The following is a 17,209-nucleotide window of genomic DNA, read 5'->3' on the forward strand; positions in this document are numbered from 1 at the left end:
TACTAAAAGAGTGTCCTTGTTAATCTTCTTTGGCAAATACAGGGATAAATAGTTTGTTACTGATAAGCCTCCTCTTTCCTGCTCCTCCCTCTATAGCTTGCTTGTCTGCATTCTGGTCTGAAATGGCTCGGGCAACTTGTCGATCATATGACGCCTCATAAATGAGAAGGAAAAATAAGGGCCTTTGCTGAATAAATTTGGATTTTCTGGATATATGAGTCATGGCTTCTATTGATATTTAGCTATACGTACCTAACGCTTGGGGTTCTAATCGCGGGAGTTTTGACGGCTGCTTATCAAACCTAGGCTCGTCTCCTTGCCTATCTGGCTCTGTTTGATTTTGCTTTCGGTTACCGTTCAAATAAATTGGGTGCCGTTCGTGCCCTGTATGTTAGAATTAATTAGCAAATCGTGGACTAGAAGTTTGCAGAATAGCCTCACTTGTTGGAAGGAACTCTCTTGATGTTGCTTCAGGCGGGAGATTACTGCTCTTCTCTACTGATGTGGAGGTAGGAGAATTTTCGCTTTTGTTGTTGTGAGAAGATAAATCGTGACAAATCGTCTGGGTGGCCAGAGCAAGTGACTTTTGAGGGGGGCATGATGCCCACCATTCTTTGAGCTGCTTATAGAATGGTCCAGGCGGTATTTTAGGCAGGCTGTAAATGGAATATGACAGAGAACAAAGTAAAAATAATTTAGCACTTTTTGAATAGACATTTCTGGTAAAATAGCGAGCTCGACGCCTAATGCTTCGGTTTGATGAAGATCTCTTTTGAAGGGATTCATCAGTTTCTGCTAAGACCTCTACCCAAGACTTGGCTTGAATTGCCTTGACATCAGGTAGTGGATGCTTGATTTTTAAGAATTTATCTTCTAGGCGAGGTTTAAATTGTTTGTCGAAAAATGAGTTGTTGATTAAGTCCATTTTTCGAAGACACAAAGGACAAGATGGGACGGCGTGTGAAGGGACAGGACGTGCTAGGAAGGAACGGAGAAGGGAAGGGAAGGGAAGGGAAGGGAAGGGAAGGAAGGGAAGGGAAGGGAAGGGAAGGGAAAGGACAGGACGTGCCAGGAAGGGAGGGGAAGGAGGGGAAGGGACAGGACAGGACGTGGAAGGGAGGGGAAGGGACGGGATAGGAAGATGGGAATAGCTCTACATTGAAGCCCGCGCGATGACGTCCCTTCAGCGTCCCTTTAGCTGATTGGTAAGATTGGGGTAAATATGATGGGGAAAGGGATACGGGCTTCATGCACGTCTGTTGACTACAGAAGCAGTTATTTATGGAGATCTTTTCTGTGGCGTTATGGAAGGACGTCTAGTCAAAATATGAGCTAATCTGATTTGGTAAATTTCGTACTTTTTCTTGCAGGAACAAACTAGGTGTGCATCCGTCTACTGTAGTATGCACTGGAAGAGCCCCATGACATCTCAAGTGTGGTTAGACGCCCAGATGGGAGCCGTGATGGTTGATATATATACGCCAGGTAAATGAGAGTCTCTATGGGCGTTAAACCAGAGCAGCCATTTGCTGGATACTGTTCTGGAGAGTATCTAAATGCTGTGTCCCTCCATCTATCTAAGGCCCATTTATGGAAAGATGGCACTGGCTATCTAATTGTCTGGCCTAACCTCCTTACGGATAGCACGTTCCGATGTGATCAAGGCGCAAGTTCACAGGACTATCACCGCGCTAAGGGGCAATCACGATGTTGAGATAAAGAGATCTAGACTCTGTTTTGAAAATTTATTAATAATATTTGATTAGGAATTAGCATTGACTCCTTACTAACTGTCCAGGCCATTGCCTGTGCCGCTATGCATTAGTTGCTCTTCTTCCAGAGGTGGGCAATAAATGATGTACTTGCAAGCCAGGACGTGATTTCACATTTCTTGCCCTAAGTTTGCAGCCTTAGAATAGTATTTATTAGTTGGAGAGTCGCAAGATCAGATGGTTTATTTTTGTAGTTGCTATAGAAAAGCTTGAACATCACTACCTCCCCATCCTTCTGCATCCGCTGATAGTTTCATTATGTCACGTCGGGCTTGGGCTAATGTTATGGAAGCCATTACAGGATGAGGCTCTAAGGTCTGGGAAAAGCTGGCCAAACCAACAGTTGGTAGGGGAAAGACGCAGTGGCCGAAGGCCCCTAGTGATCTTGAAAACCATGGTGTCTGCTTTGACTATGATGGGACTCTTGAAGAGGACGGCCAAGTTTACCACAAGTACCAGGTTCAACCTAATGTGGGAAAAATTCCCAGCTCATGGAAGGAGTGGAGGGATAAGCATGGCGGGACTCATGCTGTTATTGGGATAATTAAGATTAAGCAAGATGTAACAAAAGATGACGTTGACTTGGCTCTGAAATCTCTCGAAGAGAAGCTCTAGTTTGTCGAAGGTTAGCATTCCCTGTGCGAGTCCTTAAAGATACCGTTATTTGCTAGTATTTGCCTATGATCTTTGTGCGTTAACAACGGGATAGTATGCCTTCTGTCAATCTTGGTTTTTGTTGTGTGGCATGGAAGAAACAAAGACTTCCTTCCCTAAGGAATCATAGATTATTAATACCTAACTATCCAATGTCTCTATGTCATGTGGAAGGAAATATAAGTTGGATTCTTTGTACCAGACCCTAGCTGTTGAATTTCACTCTTTGTTGGAAATTTAGTAAATCTTCGCGTTCTTTGATGGTACGTAATGTAGTTACAGAAGGAGTCTTTATCCCCTAGCCTCTCACAACACATTATCCGTGCCTTAGGCGGTGATGGTAAGCCTAAGGCAGGAATAACAGACTACAGGATTTGGTGGATTTTGAGACATTATGGAAGTATTTTATTCCGGAGGGGCTTGGTAACAACATCTAGAAGCCTGATCACTGACTGAGCTTGTTGGCTCAGATATAAATCATGTTAGAAACATGCCGATCCCCTGTCATTGCAGTTTTTTGAAAAGGGGGTGAAAATCTAAAGAATGGAAAAAGCTCTCTATAATATGCAGGTCTAAAACTTCTTTCGCTCTATCCGCTCTTGACTTTTACCCTTGCATGGATATTGAACGAGGCAGGTTAGGAAGATGTCAGAAACCGCTCACTTGTCACTCATAACTTCCAAAGACGAACTCTTCAAATATACCTCTGGCAGATGGATGTGTGTCTTCATTCAACTGAGTACTGCACTTTAGGCTAATGTACTATAGCCATAACAAACACCTGCGTTTAGCTGAATGTTACCTCCAGTTCAACATACCTGCTCTCATGAACATTATCACTGCCGCGTCTGGCCATATGACCTCTGACATCGTTTCCTTTTTCAAGTTAGCTGAAGGTGGATTCAACTGTTTGTTTCAAGCGACCTTTAGAGACGGGAAGCATGTCATTACTAGACTACCATATCCTTCCACAGCGCCTGAACGCTACGCAGTTGCCAGCAAGGCTGCTACTTTGGACTATCTGCGGTTACATGGATTTCCTACTCCTGAGGTGTATGCTTAGTGCTCAACAAGAGCAAATCTAGTTAGTGCTGAGTACATTATTATGGAGAAGTTAGACGGCACCCCTCTGGGTGATATGTGGTACTTGATGACACCAAAAGAATAACACAAGACCATAAAACAGATTGTTGAATGGGAGATATGATTGATGTCAATGGAGTTTCTTGCATTTGGGAGTATATACTATCAGAGGGACCTTCCAACGGAAAGAAAGGTTCCACTATCTGGGCATCATAGAAGTGAGTTCTGTATGGGACCAATGGCACATTATGGTTGGTGGCACAGAGAAAGAAGCGTGCTTGATATTGACAGGGGCCCCTGTGAGTTAATCATGCGAGGAAAGCACTTGGTGCAACTTATTAATTACTAATAGGGTCTTCATCAAGCGATATATTTCGTGCAGTTGGTGAACAGGAGATGACTTGGGTCAAAGCCTATGCGAAACCTCGTCTTCCTTATAAGCGCCTATATAGGGAGGTATATGGGTTTTGCCAAGTCTTGCCTGATTGTCACATTGAGAATCTATCCAAGTATTTGACATTGGCGCCTTGTCTTAGGTTCAGGACTGGCTCATCACTAGATCAGCCGGTCATCTGACATCCTGATCTTCAGCCGAACAATATTCTCATATCAGATGCAAATGAGGTTGTTGGTTTAGTTGACTGGCAGCATAGCACTATCCTTCCCCTTGGGCTTACAGCTGGTATACCAAAATATTTCCAAAATTACGGTGACCCTGATTCGGAAAAGCTGATAGAGCCCCGAATCAACCTCCCATCGAACTTCAAGTCTTTGCCTGAGTCTGACTAGTTCGCAATATGGGAGGCTATCCAAAAAAAGCTGGTCCATTTCCTTTATGCCGCTTTTATGAAGCGGCTGAATGAAGAACATTATAATGCAATATTTAATGAGTCTACTATCTTGCATTAGTGTCTTTTCAAAAGTGCGGGTAGTCCTTGGGAAGGGGACTTAATAACTCTAAAGGCTGATATGATCCGCGCCGTACAAAGCTGGACGACTTTGATCTCAGCAGACTCTATTGGATACAAACAGGGAACATGCAGTACGCCCATAATCGCATACCCAGGCAGAGTTGTCTGTGATATTCTGGCTTTGGACGCGCGACAGAGAGAAGCTGACGTCGCAATGGACCAAATGCGGGATGTTCTGGGTATTAATATTCTTAGCTGGGTGCCAAATGACGAATATGAAGCTGTGAAAGAAAAGGCTCGTGAGATAAAAGCCAAAATGCTTGAAGCGGCGGAGACCAACGAAGATAGAATTAGGATACAGGACCACTTTCCCTTTAATAATTTTGATGAGAACTCCTGAAACTGGCTCCTTTGATGAGATGATCCTCAGGAAGATGTCCCTCTAGATCACAACAGTTTGAACTTAGGTGTAGGGAGATTATGTTTTTAGATACTTGCTTGTACCAGCGTTGGATGAATATCTATTCACAACAAGTACTTGTCCACTGTCAAAAGAATCTTTTGTAGGTACTTTAATATTTCCTTTTTTAAGGCGGAGAGAAGAGAACAGGGTGGGGTTTGTTTTACCCATCTGGCTACATTGGAGAATATCAGAGAAATGGCCGGCGCTGATGGGGTTGAACTTGAGATGAAGGCAGGACGTGTTTTGTATATTTGTTTGCTTCCGCAAGACTTTCCAGGTCATGTGTACACGGTGCAATACCCATATTGATAATTTACTGCTAACCAACTTCGGGTGTTTCGGGAAGACGTTGTAGGGTCACAATCAGGTCGACCAACTGGTTTTTGAATCCTATTTGAACGAGGAGAAGAGAAGGCAACTGGGAGAAGTGACGTTGATCGCCTTCATTATTTTCCAATTTGGCCGCATCAAATGGCCGAGCGATGTTTAACTGTGTACACAGTTCTCTCAGAGCATCACGAAAAGCGTCAAGCCCATCCCCAATGGGCTTGGCTTTCGCAATTTCTGTCTGTGACGGACGGGCCATGTCTGGCAGCGCAAAAAAGTCTAAGTACGGCTCTTAACAGGAATCCCATCAGAAATATTGATAGCTTGAAAGAGAAACCGACGACGGAAACATGCTGACTGTAGCGAGGGAGAACCACCTTGCCGTGGTGTCGCAACATTCTGGGTGTGGCTGTGGATGAGGATGTGGGGTTCCCCATTCTTACGCTAATCTCTCATTGGACATAGACAAAATTCATCAATCTGGCCCAGCCACAATGGCTATTGGTGAATAGAGTCCGGAACAAGACTTGGCAAAAGAACATAAGCGCCAGATTAAGTTAATTAGTTAGTTAGCGAACATCATCTGATGTTGAGGAGACAAAGCAGACGAGATTTATCGGTCTATTGATGGACAGCGATCGGAGGTATTTGAAATACTCCTTGTAAGCAGCATCGACTGGATATAAAGACGCCGAATATGATTGTCCTCTTCGTAAAATTCAATCAAAGTGACTCCGAATTGGTTGACACACCACTCCCAAAAGGGGCTAATGTTCTCGCTACTAACAGAAATTCCTCGGTGTTGTGGGTGGAAGCATGAAGGAGTGGCATTCAGGGGTGCGATGGTGTACACCGAGAACTAGGCTAAATGTTAGTTAGTTAACTATATGTCAATTCAATTTTAATGACAAATCATCTACTTTGTTGCAGGTTTCCGCATGCGTCGATACCAATTGTTGCAGGTTTCCGCATGCGATACCAATTCATGTTCTGGTTTAGCATGGTCTTCGAATGCATCAATATCCTTCAAGAAAGCTACGCTTCTTGGAAATTTTAACTATCATTATGTCATAAACTAGGTTTGTGGTAGTCCGGTCGCGACAGGAGTGATTGGTATTGCGTCAGTGTGCCCTTAACCCAGAAGCTACCTACCTATGTATAAGTATTTCCTTGCTGGTTACTACCCCTGCAGCTTACTCCTCCATCTCTTGTAACCCCTCATTTCTTTTAGCTGCTATAGTAGTGACTAAGCATTTACGGTACACTCACTACCATGGCGACTGTCTACTCTGCTCATCAACCTACCTCTTTACGGGAGGTGTCGGAGCCTACACTCGATGGTGTTGGGTACCGATGGATATTGACTCCCACGGAGCGCTCCCACATTGCAGCTATGCTCAACTGTGATAGTATGTATTTCCACATCTTGTTAGCTATCATATCAGACTCTGATCGTCGTTGATCACTAGCTTCCGACATTGCTCTTAACGGAAACATAATGGCACAAGACCGCCAAGTCTGTAAAGGCTGTGGGAAGTTTTCAGGGCTGGATGATCTTGTTCACAATGCAAAACATCTAGCGGTGCACTCTCCGACATTTATGCTCGATATTCTTAAGAACGGGCCCAAAAACGGTAGCCCACCTCACGCCTTGTCATGTTCATCTTGTGGGGTTATGTATGACGGCGAATTCTCGTGGCCTTTCCCCGAAAACTGGGCCGATTAGCTTTTACCTTCAGTAATAAGGTAGTGCCCCCTGTGTATCTCAGCTATTTTTATACTATGATAGGGAGGCAGAAGCAGTTTGGGAAGCTGTTAAATTGTGTAATTCGTGGTGTATTGAGCTCTAGTGTGGGTTTTTTCCCTGATTGCGGATCAGGTTTTCCCCATGCGCTTGCGCAAATGCGAGAGCTACTCGGATAAATGGCAGGTTCTCTAATTTTATTTCCATACATTCATATATTAGTCCAATCCTGCGCAAGTATTGGTTTAACTGGGTATGGCCTGTCTGGCGTTGTGCTAGAGTAGATGCTTGTAGCCTGTTCAGCTGGTCACACAAGGTCTTGGTGTGCCCTTCTGGGGGAGCTGCATCAATTGCCTTTGTATATCTACCAAACAGGTACTGTAGAAACTGCTCTGCTTGTTTTAACTACTCTCGCATTTCCCTTTCCTCCAGGCCGCGGCTCTTGCGGGTTGACTTGCCCAGGGTGGTAGATCTGGTCGGCAGCCCCCTTGGGTCGCATATTGGCTGGCTGTCTTGGCTAGTTGGAGTCTTCGGTTCTCTATGTTGATTATTGTCCATCCTATTGTTAGCCGCGTGATTTCCTGCAGTATCTCTTTGGCATGTAGGATAATTTTGATGGATGATATGCTGTCCTCCATGAGTGTCCTGATTTGTGATTGATTGCAAGATGGATTGGTTTGATGAGTAGATCTTAACCTCTATGATCTCTGTTAAGGCTTGATGACCCCACGCATTGCATTCTTCCTGCATCAAAAGGAGCGGAGAACACCACGAGCAAATAGCTCTGGAAATTACGGTCGGCGGTCCTCATATGGTTTAACGTATCACGCGTGATAGGACTATGGTGTTCACAAGTTACTTGACAGGAGTTGCTCCATTGCAACTGTGCATGCCGAGCGCCTGACAGCCTAAATTATGCTGTGCGCGAGGTGAGGTTTGACCTGCAGGCCGACATCTTTGTCTTGAAACAGACGCATTAGCTAGATCGTTGATGCATTACTATCTAAGATCTGTTCGCGTTCTATTGATATGATCACAATCCTTCTCAATCATGGTGTAGGGCTGTATGATCCCTGCATAGATGGCGAACCTCTACTAAGTTTTGGGAGGATTCAGACTGTGTCTGCCTGGGCCCAGATTTCCCACTTTTCTTTGAAACGCGGAGCCAATGCGCCCTGGAGAAGGTCAGAAGGCCTAAACCTAGCACATCTAGCTTTTCATGGTTCAACGATCAAAGAGATCCCCTACCTGCACATAAAATCAATTTCAAAGAATGACAGAGACAATAACTGCAAGACTCCGTGTAGATAATGCAATACAGCAGATAAGGCGAGCATGCACATGATTCACCCAGCCAGATAGACGGAAACATTTCGAAGAACTTCATAAGCTTAGGCACCGGCGGGTTGATCTTGATCTCTAGATAGAATGGGTGTTTAAGATACATGCATATATACATGCACCTGGCGTTAGACAAAACGTTCTTTACAGCAGGCACTTGCACTCGTATTCCTGGCCTTATATGTCGGCTGCGGCTCCGTGGTTGCGGCTAGCCTTGATAAGATTCGTTTGCTTCCGCAAGACTTTCCAGGTCACGTGAATATGGTTCGTTCATTATATTGGGTATATGTAGCGATTTAAGGCAGATACGGCTGTATGTGGCCGTATTTTCGTGGATCTACGGCCCGTCTGTCTCCCTTCCCGCAACTCAAACCTCAGTTGCACTTTTTGGAGCCGTTATCAGTCACGGCTGAATTGAGCGCTGCGTTGCTGGCAACGACGCTTAGGGCATGTAACCCAGGCCGACTTTCGTACCTACGTGCTGCAGCTGTAGAGGCTAAAACTGGATCATAGCCAGCGATGCGTTGGGGGCCTACGTCATGAGTTCGCAAATGTTGGACACTATGCGTATACTTACATTGATAAGTATAACAGCTGAGTCGTTCTGATGTTTCCGTGCCCATACCAACGGAGTCAGCTATATGTTATTAACCAGTTAGCTGCTGCTTTCCTAGTTCCTATTTGCTAGACAAACTCACTGCAGTACTCTTCGGGTGATGTACGCGTCAGCAGCTCTATTGTCGCGCTCAGTACAGTGTCCACTAAGGGTTCATGCCAAGACCTATGGATATATAAGGAGACTACTTTCCCCCCTCTCATGGTCAAGAATATCCTCATTTCTGTTACCTTTGAGGTCATCAACCGCGGTGCCGTTTAAGAACATGGATCCTCATAATACTTGGTCATACTTAGCAAGTTCGCCAACTAACGGTTCTCTTGCTCTTAGTGCAGTGTCATCACCCGGCACGATAGCAGATGAGCGTTCGCCTGAAAACCAGGCTGCCGGGCTTCAATACCCGCATATTCCACAAGTTTTACGCGTGGGAGTTATTGAATTGGCTAGGGGAAGTTTATCTTTTGTCTGCCAGGAGGTTATACTAACCATCATTGTTATCCAGGCGCATAACCAACAGGTGAGAGAAACGGCCTTGCTATCAATGCAAGTACAAGAGCAAAACCAGCTCCTATGGTCCATCTACAATATGGTGCGAAATCAGACTCAGGCATCCACAACTTCAGATACGCACCAAAATACATCTTCAGAAGTACAGCAACAGTCAAGTCCAAATAGCGACGGATCATTCCATACTCCCAGGTCACAGCCTGAGCCGGACCATGTTAGCCCAAGCGGGGAACAGGAATGCAGTCCGTCCGTGACTGAAAGGCGGCAAGATCAAGACGGACGTACTGAGTCAATGAGGTCCCGTCCCAGGCCCGGAGCGCAGCAAAGGTCAACGACTGACTGGTGGAGGCTGCCCCAGCTTACGCGCTGCAGGTATACAATTTGTGCAATACGGCGTGAACTATTGGTTCCCGGTTTTACCCCTCCTGTGAATATAATTCCTCTGACAACTCGCCTTTTCTTTGCTATTGCAAGCCCATACGCTATGGAACAAGTTCGAGAATTAATAGCAGCTGTGTGGCGACAAGACAACTATCCTCCTTTCCGGTGTCCTGCGACAACAGAGGGGGCGTTCAGGTCCCTTGATAAATTTGAAGAGTCAAGATGAGTGGCTCAGATTCAATCTTGATATACCCTGGTCAGCATAGTCCATAGGTACACCTCAAAAAGGAATGCAATGGTTGGCACAGGTAACCGAAGAACTTTCACTGACAAAAAGAGTATCTCGGACATCATAGCCGAAGAATACCCTTCTCTTGTTCAAGACACTCCTATCTTTGAAAAGTACATCAGACGGCTTAAAGCGACTTTATACTTGGGAAGAAATTGGTATATGGTCGCTCAAGTATTTGGATGCCATATTCTTTCTTTTGTCCCTCTGGGTGGCGAATTCGGCATATATGACGGAATGTATACAGCCGAGTCGGTAAATATTGTTGTTTCCGGTATTTGCTAACTTCATGTAGGATTCAGCAGATCCCGCCAGATCAGTTCAAGGTCCTTCTAGATGTCTTAAAAGGAAAAAGAGGTCACTTTCTTCGCGAGTGTAGCAGAAGGATGCGTCGGACTGTGGACAACTTCTCCTCGCTGCCGCCGCCTTCTGAGCTTCCTCTGGAAACGACAGATCCACAAGTGGTCAAGAGGATAGAATTTGATTCTGACGAACTACTCGATCTGTTTACTCCTCAGTAAATGGATCCTTATCTAATGACGCAGGTTTGGTTTGGAGACGCCGGCAAACCGGTTGGGAAAAAGGCTGCAAACACGATCCGCTAAACAGGCCGTGTTGAATATTTGCAGCCCAGCTAATCTCCCATAGTGAGTGCACCGGGAGCTAGTGCTGAAGGCAAGTATCTTAAACTGTTGCGTGCGCCGAGTTGCCTGCATTCTTATTTTTTCTCGTTAAGAGCCCTTTACCCCTCATCCAAGGATCAATCTAGTATCTTGATTTAGTTTTCTTCAATGCAATCGTTTCGCGATGGCTAGCTCACCCGAACAAACCGAAAGGTAGCCCAGATAGCAACTGTCAACAGAAAGGATAAGGCGCTGAACAATAGATACCATCTCCAGTCAGGACTATTCCGCAATATGTCTACGTTCATACCGAAGAGGCTCTGGTAGTGGTAATGGTCATCATTGTCAGCATAGGAGTCACGTATCCCAAGGAAATGATAGCTGGGATATGCAGGCACTTACTGATACGAACATTAATGGAATGAAAATAACCTTAAGGCAAGCGTAAGCCACCTGACGCTGAAAATCAAAATTAATTCCAACACTTACAGTAATCCAGCTGAGGCGTTTCGTGCTTGCCGCCTTGTTGATTAACACCCAGGCGAACTCCTGACGATGTTAACGCAAGAATGGGGAGAGTTGGCATGAATACTCACAATTTGTAAAAGTTCCCGTACAGACTTTTCCACGTCATCTAATACCGCCATTGTAGAGATGTCGATGTCCTGAATCATCTCTGTTAAACATGGTTTCTCCTCTACTTTGATCCTGGTATCCGCTTCAATTGCTCTGCGGAGCCCAACAACATGTTACTATAGGCCTCACTGAAGTTCAGTGCGCCTCATGGCGATTCGCGCGAGTTGATCAATTAATTGGCGACTTCTGCCTCGTGCTATAAGCTGTTGGCTCCGCTTTCAGTAGATATTGTTAGTAAGACGCGCAGGATATCATATAGATGTGAGCATACAATGTCCTCTATATTCTTCATCGTTTCTAAACAGATTCCCCGCCACTGTTGGCGTATTTCCTCCAAAAATTCCTTGCAAAATTCATGGACGCTTTCAGGGACCCAGCTGCTTGAAAGCATGCTGACAAAGCCATAGGCAGGGCTTTCCTCAGTCTGTTTAACTGCCCACTCTATACCCCAGAAATGCCGTACCTTTGCAGACCGGTGTTAATTCCTAGAAGGAAAAGATACGGCCATATGAGACGCGACATATCCATCATACTTGGCGTTACTGAGGGTTCTATAACAGAAATATTCAGCACTGCAGCCTTGGAATCCCGATTCAGTGTGAAGCTGAGACCAGGATACGCTTTCCTTGCTATGTAAACTGCCATAGGAGACAGGATCAGTTCTGATGGTAGGCCACAGAGCATATAACCTACCATAATCTGCGCTCCCCAGCAGAGGGTATCCAAGGACCCTTTTCCATGACATTGATCAGCTCCATTGTGTGTTTCTGCCCGCTAGGCATTTGACTAAGCTGGACATAATCCGATGCTTTGTTCCTAAGCGCCAGCCAAAGATCCGATGGAATAGACTTGATGTCCGCACCATGCTTAAGGAGTTCTCTGACCATGTTTACTCTCTTCTCCATCAAAGCATATTGCAAGGGAGTCTTGCATGAGTTGTCCTGAATGTTCAGATGTGCTCTTCCCGAAATCAAAGCTAAGGCAAACTGGTCATCTGCCATGGTGCACACAAGGTGCAGTGGGGTTTTCCCTTCTGCATCAGTGCGGTTGATGTTATATCCTTTGCCAATGAGAGCGCGCACCAGGTCCAAAGCCTTCCGCTCTCCAATAATACTAGTCTCCCTGAGTAGTAGGTGAAGACTGTCCCTATTAATGTCTTTAAGAAGTTACATGATAGATTCTTTCTCATTTTCCAAAGCCCATATTAACGGAGTTTTGCGGAATATAATAACATCAGCGGGGTCAGTCCTGTTCAAATTACTATGCTGTGCTGCTGCCCATTGTTCCAGGTCTTGAATATTTGGATTACCGTCTCGCTGAACTAGTGCCTGTGCCATGGCCTTGTCTCCATGCTCAGCAGCCCAAGAGAGTAGAGTTCGGCCATCCTGATCCTTGACGTCCGGGTCTGGAAGTAACATGATTAAGTGGATGAGTTGGAAAGGGTTTTGTTGGGGTCTGTACTTTTGCCGCCGACTTCTGGTTCTTAGAAGTACCCAGAAAGGGGTGTGCCCTTTGTTATCGGCATAGAATGCATTAGCATTGTTTTGCATTAGCAACTCCATAATATCTTCATAGCAAAGCGACGCTGCGTGAAAAAAGGCTGTCTGCCTGTCACTGTCCTTGTGGTCCATATCAACAAGGCCGGTGGCCAGTAGGATTTGTACTACATTGGCTTGATGCGTCACAGTGGCCCATACCAGTGGTGTTCTTCTCTTATTATCTTCAGAATTGACGTGGGCGTTTGCGTTGATAAGGGCCTGCACGATGCTGGCATACCCAAGATCTGCTGCGTAAGACAAAGCAGCTCGGCCTTCACTATCAGGACGATCCACATCAACGCCTGCTGATGCCAAAAGCTTGGATACTATAGTTTCATGTCCTTTCCGTGTTGCCCACAACAGTGGAGTGTGCCTGAGTTTGTCTTCAAGATTAATGTCCGCACGTGAGGTAAGGAGAAGCTGTATAATTTCTCTATAACTGAGTTCCGCTGCATGGGATAATGGTGACCGGCTGTTAGGGTCTAGATAATCCACATCAACGCCCGCCAATGCCAAAAGCTTGGATACTAGAGTCTGATGTCCTTCTTGTGTTGCCCATAACAGTGGAGTTCGTCCACATTTGTCTTCTAGATTGATGTCCGCATTTGAATCAAGGAGAAGTTGTACAATCCTAGCAAGACCAAGTTCCACTGCATGTGACAGTGGAGTTCGGCCGTCTGTATCAGGAATGTTGTCGTTAAGGTTGTCCACTGACAGTAAAAGCTCAGTTGTAGCCTTGTTACCTTTGATTGTTGCCCAAGCAAGAGGGGTCTGCTTTTTCCAGCCTTCTGCATTAACATCAGCCCCAGCTGCCAAGAGCTCTTCGATCACCTCTTTGGTACTGGGGAGAAAATGATCTGGTTCTCCAGTGGTTGCTGCCCAGGGCAATGGCGTGCGGTCGCCACTATCTTGCAAGTGATGCTTTGCTCCCTTGCCTAGGAGATGCTTCAAGGACTGAGCTTGCTGAAACCCAGCAGCATAAGAGAGGGCAGACCGCCCCTCACAGTCGGTCATGTTCACATCGATCTGACCGTGTTGTAAGAGCGCCTCAAGTAACCAAGGTTCTGTAGGCATCCTCGCCGCCACAACCAGGGGCGAGAGGCCATTGATGAAGAAATTTGGAGTTAGGGTGTTGTCCTCTAGCAACTTTTTAATGCGGTCCTTTATATTATCTCTTTTTCTCCTCTTTTCCCCCCTTTCCCCTTTTTCCTCTCTCTCCTTGACTCCAGGCTCTGGATTGCCTCAAGTAGTTCGATTTGCATTATTTCCTGAAAATGCTGAAGTGGATTAAGCTTTAAACTAGAAGCCATCCTAGATTGGGAGAATCTTGATGTTGGGGGAAGCTACTAGTAGAGGAGCTAGTGGCAATGATAATTAAATGATGTGAGTTATCCACACTTGAAATTGATGATTTATGAAGTCAAGCCAAACAGGTGGTTAGAGCCTCTATAACTTATTTACTTTTCGTCCTCCTCAGAACAATATACAAGGCTATTTCGGCAATTGCCTTAGCAAGGAATTGTCTGCCTGGATTGAGCCTCAACCACAGGTGTACAGTAACACCATTAGTTGGAGACCCTATATTCCCTGCTCTATTCTGGCTATTTGTCCACTAGTATTGTGTCCTTTCTAACTAAGCGGGGTAGCCATGTACATTGGTGCTGCTCCAGAGGAGACAGGAATAATGCAGATAACCTGGGCGCCTATCAGACATAATGTTCACCAGCAAGAGCACTTATGTCCCATGAAATCTCGGGTGGCTTAGCCCTGCTTAGGCCTAATTTGCTAAGTGTCAGGTTGTAGTGCCCTCTGGTATTTTCTCTGTGCGCTGAGTTTTCTTGAATCAGCTTCGCGTGGTTGATGCTAACACTTAGGTCATGTTCTCCGTGCGTTTTGAATTCCGCCAGTTGTTGCTACGTTATCAGCCAATTATGAAGCATGTTGCGGACTTCGCCATAATGTGAGTTAGCAAAGCATGCGCGGGTATCAGGGAGCCGCCGATTTGTACATAGACCCTCTGTATCCATCAGGAGACTGATCAGAGTCAGGACTCGATGAAATTTATCCTTTCATTGGTTTGAATGATTTAGTCACTTCTTTCTACTGCCATAATATCCCATCGTATCAGCAGCCGAATCAAAAGTTTAGCGACCCGAAGAATGGCAAATTACAAAGAGTAAGGCCGTCCCGGACGTCATAGCATGGTATTCATCACTGATGCTTGGATTTAGGATCATTCATTCATCACACTTCACATTCCTTGTCGGCGAGGATAGGACTCCCTTGACGATCCACACAGCAGTTATAAAAAATTATTCAGAATCCTTTGTACGCTCTTATCAGCAATGGTCACATGAAGGAGTCTAATACTGGAAATGCAACTCTTGGCGATGTGGAAGTAGAGACTTTTATTGGTTTCTGCGAATATGCGTATACTGGTGCCTATGTTACTCCTGACTGTACTCTATCTCAAGAGGCTGAAGGTCGGCATCTTGGTCCGTCGGTTGATGAGGGCAAAGAGCCGAGTTTCAACCATATTACTTGCCTCGCACAAGATGAACCCCTTGACGCCGCAGCAACTATAGCGGATGCCCCAGACCCTTGGGACCCTTGGAATCCCCCTGTTGTTCGGAAGGAAGATAAAAAGAAGAAAAAGAAGAATTCACGGGATTCAGAAGCCAATGATGGACCTCCTCTGGCCCAGATTACTGTTATTTATCCATATAAGCGGCTCTGGGAAGAGTTTTGTTCTCTGAAATTTTGGAGCGATCCAGCATCATCCTCATCGGACCCAGATATTCTGTTCCATGCAAAACTATATGTTTTTGCAACAAAATACCTTATCATACCCTTACGCAAACAGTGCCTCAAATCTATTCACCAAGACCTCTGTAACTTCTCACTGAACCGTGAGAGCACATCCGTTATTCTTGAATTGCTGAATTTCACCTACATCTACACTGGGCGAGGTGAGCCTGGTGGAAAATCACTACTTCGAGATTTGGTCATCCACTACGCCGCTTGTGAGGCGCGGACCCTCGCTGATGATGAGAACTTCGCGATTCTTCTGGATTCCAATGGAGAGATGGGTTCGGATCTTGCAATGAAACTAGTGAGGTAGATTTAGCATGTTTAGGTTTATCGCATTTAATGCATTAATGCAAGAACTATGTACAGCATGCTGTAAAATGATAACAAGTAGATTCATGTTGACTTATCAACTTATGGGTGATATTACCCTACTGCAGCATTGCAAGTGGTTCCTGGTGATAGAATAGAACTATATGGACTCTGTGCGATCTGCATGTTGATACTTGAAACTGTGGCATAATTAATTTCACTGTCAGCGTATGTAAGCAGTCGACGGCAAACATCTGTTTTAACTACAGACATATCTAATATTGATATCCAAACCACCACATTGAATTGGCAAATAGTGAGCCTCAATGAAGTTCTGCGGGATCGTTCCACTGTAAGGGATGGTTGACTAGGTTTTGGAGGCTGGGGTGTCGGGCGTAGGCAGTAAATGCAGACATAAAATGCACCTGTATTTCCTTTCGTATACGCCTGGACGCTTGTGAGCGTTGAAAGAAAGTTGCAGCACCCCCATCAATGTTATCGAATTGGATCGCTTCCACTACCGGATGTCTAGCTAAGTAGAGCAGCACATCTGCAGATTTAAATGAGCTGCAGTGCCGGATTGCTATCAAATGTAGGTTAGGTGGTAGAGATGCCTGCATAGATATGGTGTTACAGTCCACGCCCAGCCTCTGAAGAGAAGGAAAGTCTGCGAAGGATCTAAACTTGGGAGTCTCATTGTATGGTATGCGGTGGTCATGATCGTGCATAATAAGTTCTTCAAGATGATCTTTGTGAAGAAGCAGAGCTTTATATATATCTTGAGCATTGAGGGCTACACGGCCTAAAAAAGGCTCTTGGCCAAAAAGAGGAGGATGATAATGGAAGTATAGTAGATGTTTGCAGCTCCTGATCACCACACACATAGCTTGTGAACCAAGGTCACATCCCTCAAGCACGATATGCTCAATAGGAAGGCTGGATACTGGTAGCTGTAGTGTTGATGGGCCGCATGAATGATACCTCAGTGTTAGCCGAGATAACTGTGGAAAATGATGTATAATTTCCCATATCTCGGGCCCACAATTCACACGGCGAAAGTCTTGCAGCTGTTGAAGAGGGAGATCACCTGGAGCGAACTGTCTCTTGAGCAGGGGCAACAAATTCAGGCGTCTAGGTGTTGCAAATTATTGTATGTTTGGAGCCAGAGAGAGCAGTAGGCTAATTGATCCCTGTACAGCTGCAT

At 45.3% G+C, this 17,209-nt stretch overlaps 8 protein-coding genes across 8 annotated transcripts; 5 read left to right on the plus strand and 3 right to left on the minus strand.

Annotated features, from left to right (window-relative positions):
- Window positions 1-90: 90 nt before the first annotated feature.
- P174DRAFT_365887 (uncharacterized protein) lies at window positions 91-925 on the minus strand (the record flags this gene model as incomplete). Its single annotated transcript, XM_024822087.1, has 2 exons — window positions 91-206; window positions 442-925. The coding sequence occupies 2 exons, from the start codon at window positions 923-925 to the stop codon at window positions 91-93; spliced, it is 600 nt and encodes a 199-aa protein (XP_024684879.1).
- Window positions 926-2,030: 1,105 nt separating this feature from the next.
- Window positions 2,031-2,387, plus strand: P174DRAFT_457094 (uncharacterized protein; the record flags this gene model as incomplete). Its single annotated transcript, XM_024829500.1, has 2 exons — window positions 2,031-2,054; window positions 2,088-2,387. 2 exons carry the CDS (start codon window positions 2,031-2,033, stop codon window positions 2,385-2,387), a joined length of 324 nt encoding a protein of 107 aa, XP_024684880.1.
- A 548-nt stretch (window positions 2,388-2,935) lies between these two features.
- On the plus strand, window positions 2,936-4,820 carry P174DRAFT_509561 (uncharacterized protein; the record flags this gene model as incomplete). Its single annotated transcript, XM_024831576.1, has 7 exons — window positions 2,936-3,145; window positions 3,195-3,479; window positions 3,501-3,569; window positions 3,666-3,808; window positions 3,892-4,076; window positions 4,101-4,297; window positions 4,433-4,820. Exons 1-7 carry the CDS (start codon window positions 3,072-3,074, stop codon window positions 4,818-4,820), a joined length of 1,341 nt encoding a protein of 446 aa, XP_024684881.1. The 5' UTR covers window positions 2,936-3,071.
- A 1,538-nt stretch (window positions 4,821-6,358) lies between these two features.
- On the plus strand, window positions 6,359-7,153 carry P174DRAFT_448124 (RBP protein). Its single transcript, XM_024828732.1, has 2 exons — window positions 6,359-6,619; window positions 6,680-7,153. The coding sequence occupies exons 1-2, from the start codon at window positions 6,484-6,486 to the stop codon at window positions 6,934-6,936; spliced, it is 393 nt and encodes a 130-aa protein (XP_024684882.1). The 5' UTR covers window positions 6,359-6,483; the 3' UTR covers window positions 6,937-7,153.
- A 2,023-nt stretch (window positions 7,154-9,176) lies between these two features.
- P174DRAFT_474195 (uncharacterized protein) lies at window positions 9,177-10,231 on the plus strand (the record flags this gene model as incomplete). The annotated part of the gene is made up of 1 exon (XM_024830645.1): window positions 9,177-10,231. The coding sequence occupies one exon, from the start codon at window positions 9,177-9,179 to the stop codon at window positions 10,023-10,025; it is 849 nt and encodes a 282-aa protein (XP_024684883.1). The 3' UTR covers window positions 10,026-10,231.
- Window positions 10,232-12,036: 1,805 nt separating this feature from the next.
- Window positions 12,037-12,348, minus strand: P174DRAFT_427852 (uncharacterized protein; the record flags this gene model as incomplete). The annotated part of the gene is made up of 1 exon (XM_024825475.1): window positions 12,037-12,348. One exon carries the CDS (start codon window positions 12,346-12,348, stop codon window positions 12,037-12,039), a length of 312 nt encoding a protein of 103 aa, XP_024684884.1.
- A 651-nt stretch (window positions 12,349-12,999) lies between these two features.
- P174DRAFT_337177 (ankyrin repeat domain-containing protein) lies at window positions 13,000-13,713 on the minus strand (the record flags this gene model as incomplete). Its single annotated transcript, XM_024821692.1, has 2 exons — window positions 13,000-13,305; window positions 13,414-13,713. Coding segments are annotated over 2 exons (606 nt in total), but the record flags the coding sequence as incomplete, so codon positions are not given.
- Window positions 13,714-15,205: 1,492 nt separating this feature from the next.
- On the plus strand, window positions 15,206-16,006 carry P174DRAFT_363749 (uncharacterized protein; the record flags this gene model as incomplete). Its single annotated transcript, XM_024821945.1, has 1 exon — window positions 15,206-16,006. A coding segment is annotated over one exon (801 nt), but the record flags the coding sequence as incomplete, so codon positions are not given.
- Window positions 16,007-17,209: the final 1,203 nt, after the last annotated feature.

The sequence above is a fragment of the Aspergillus novofumigatus genome, assembly GCF_002847465.1.
Source record: "Aspergillus novofumigatus IBT 16806 chromosome Unknown P174scaffold_2, whole genome shotgun sequence".
Taxonomy (NCBI): domain Eukaryota; kingdom Fungi; phylum Ascomycota; class Eurotiomycetes; order Eurotiales; family Aspergillaceae; genus Aspergillus; species Aspergillus novofumigatus.

Bases quoted from the DNA above. Each gene is read 5' to 3' on its own strand.
- P174DRAFT_448124 (XM_024828732.1), top strand. From the start codon at position 6,484: ATGGCGACTGTCTACTCTGCTCATCAACCTACCTCTTTACGGGAGGTG. The intron at 6,620-6,679 runs GTATGTATTTCC...GTTGATCACTAG, and splicing joins AGCTATGCTCAACTGTGATA to CTTCCGACATTGCTCTTAAC.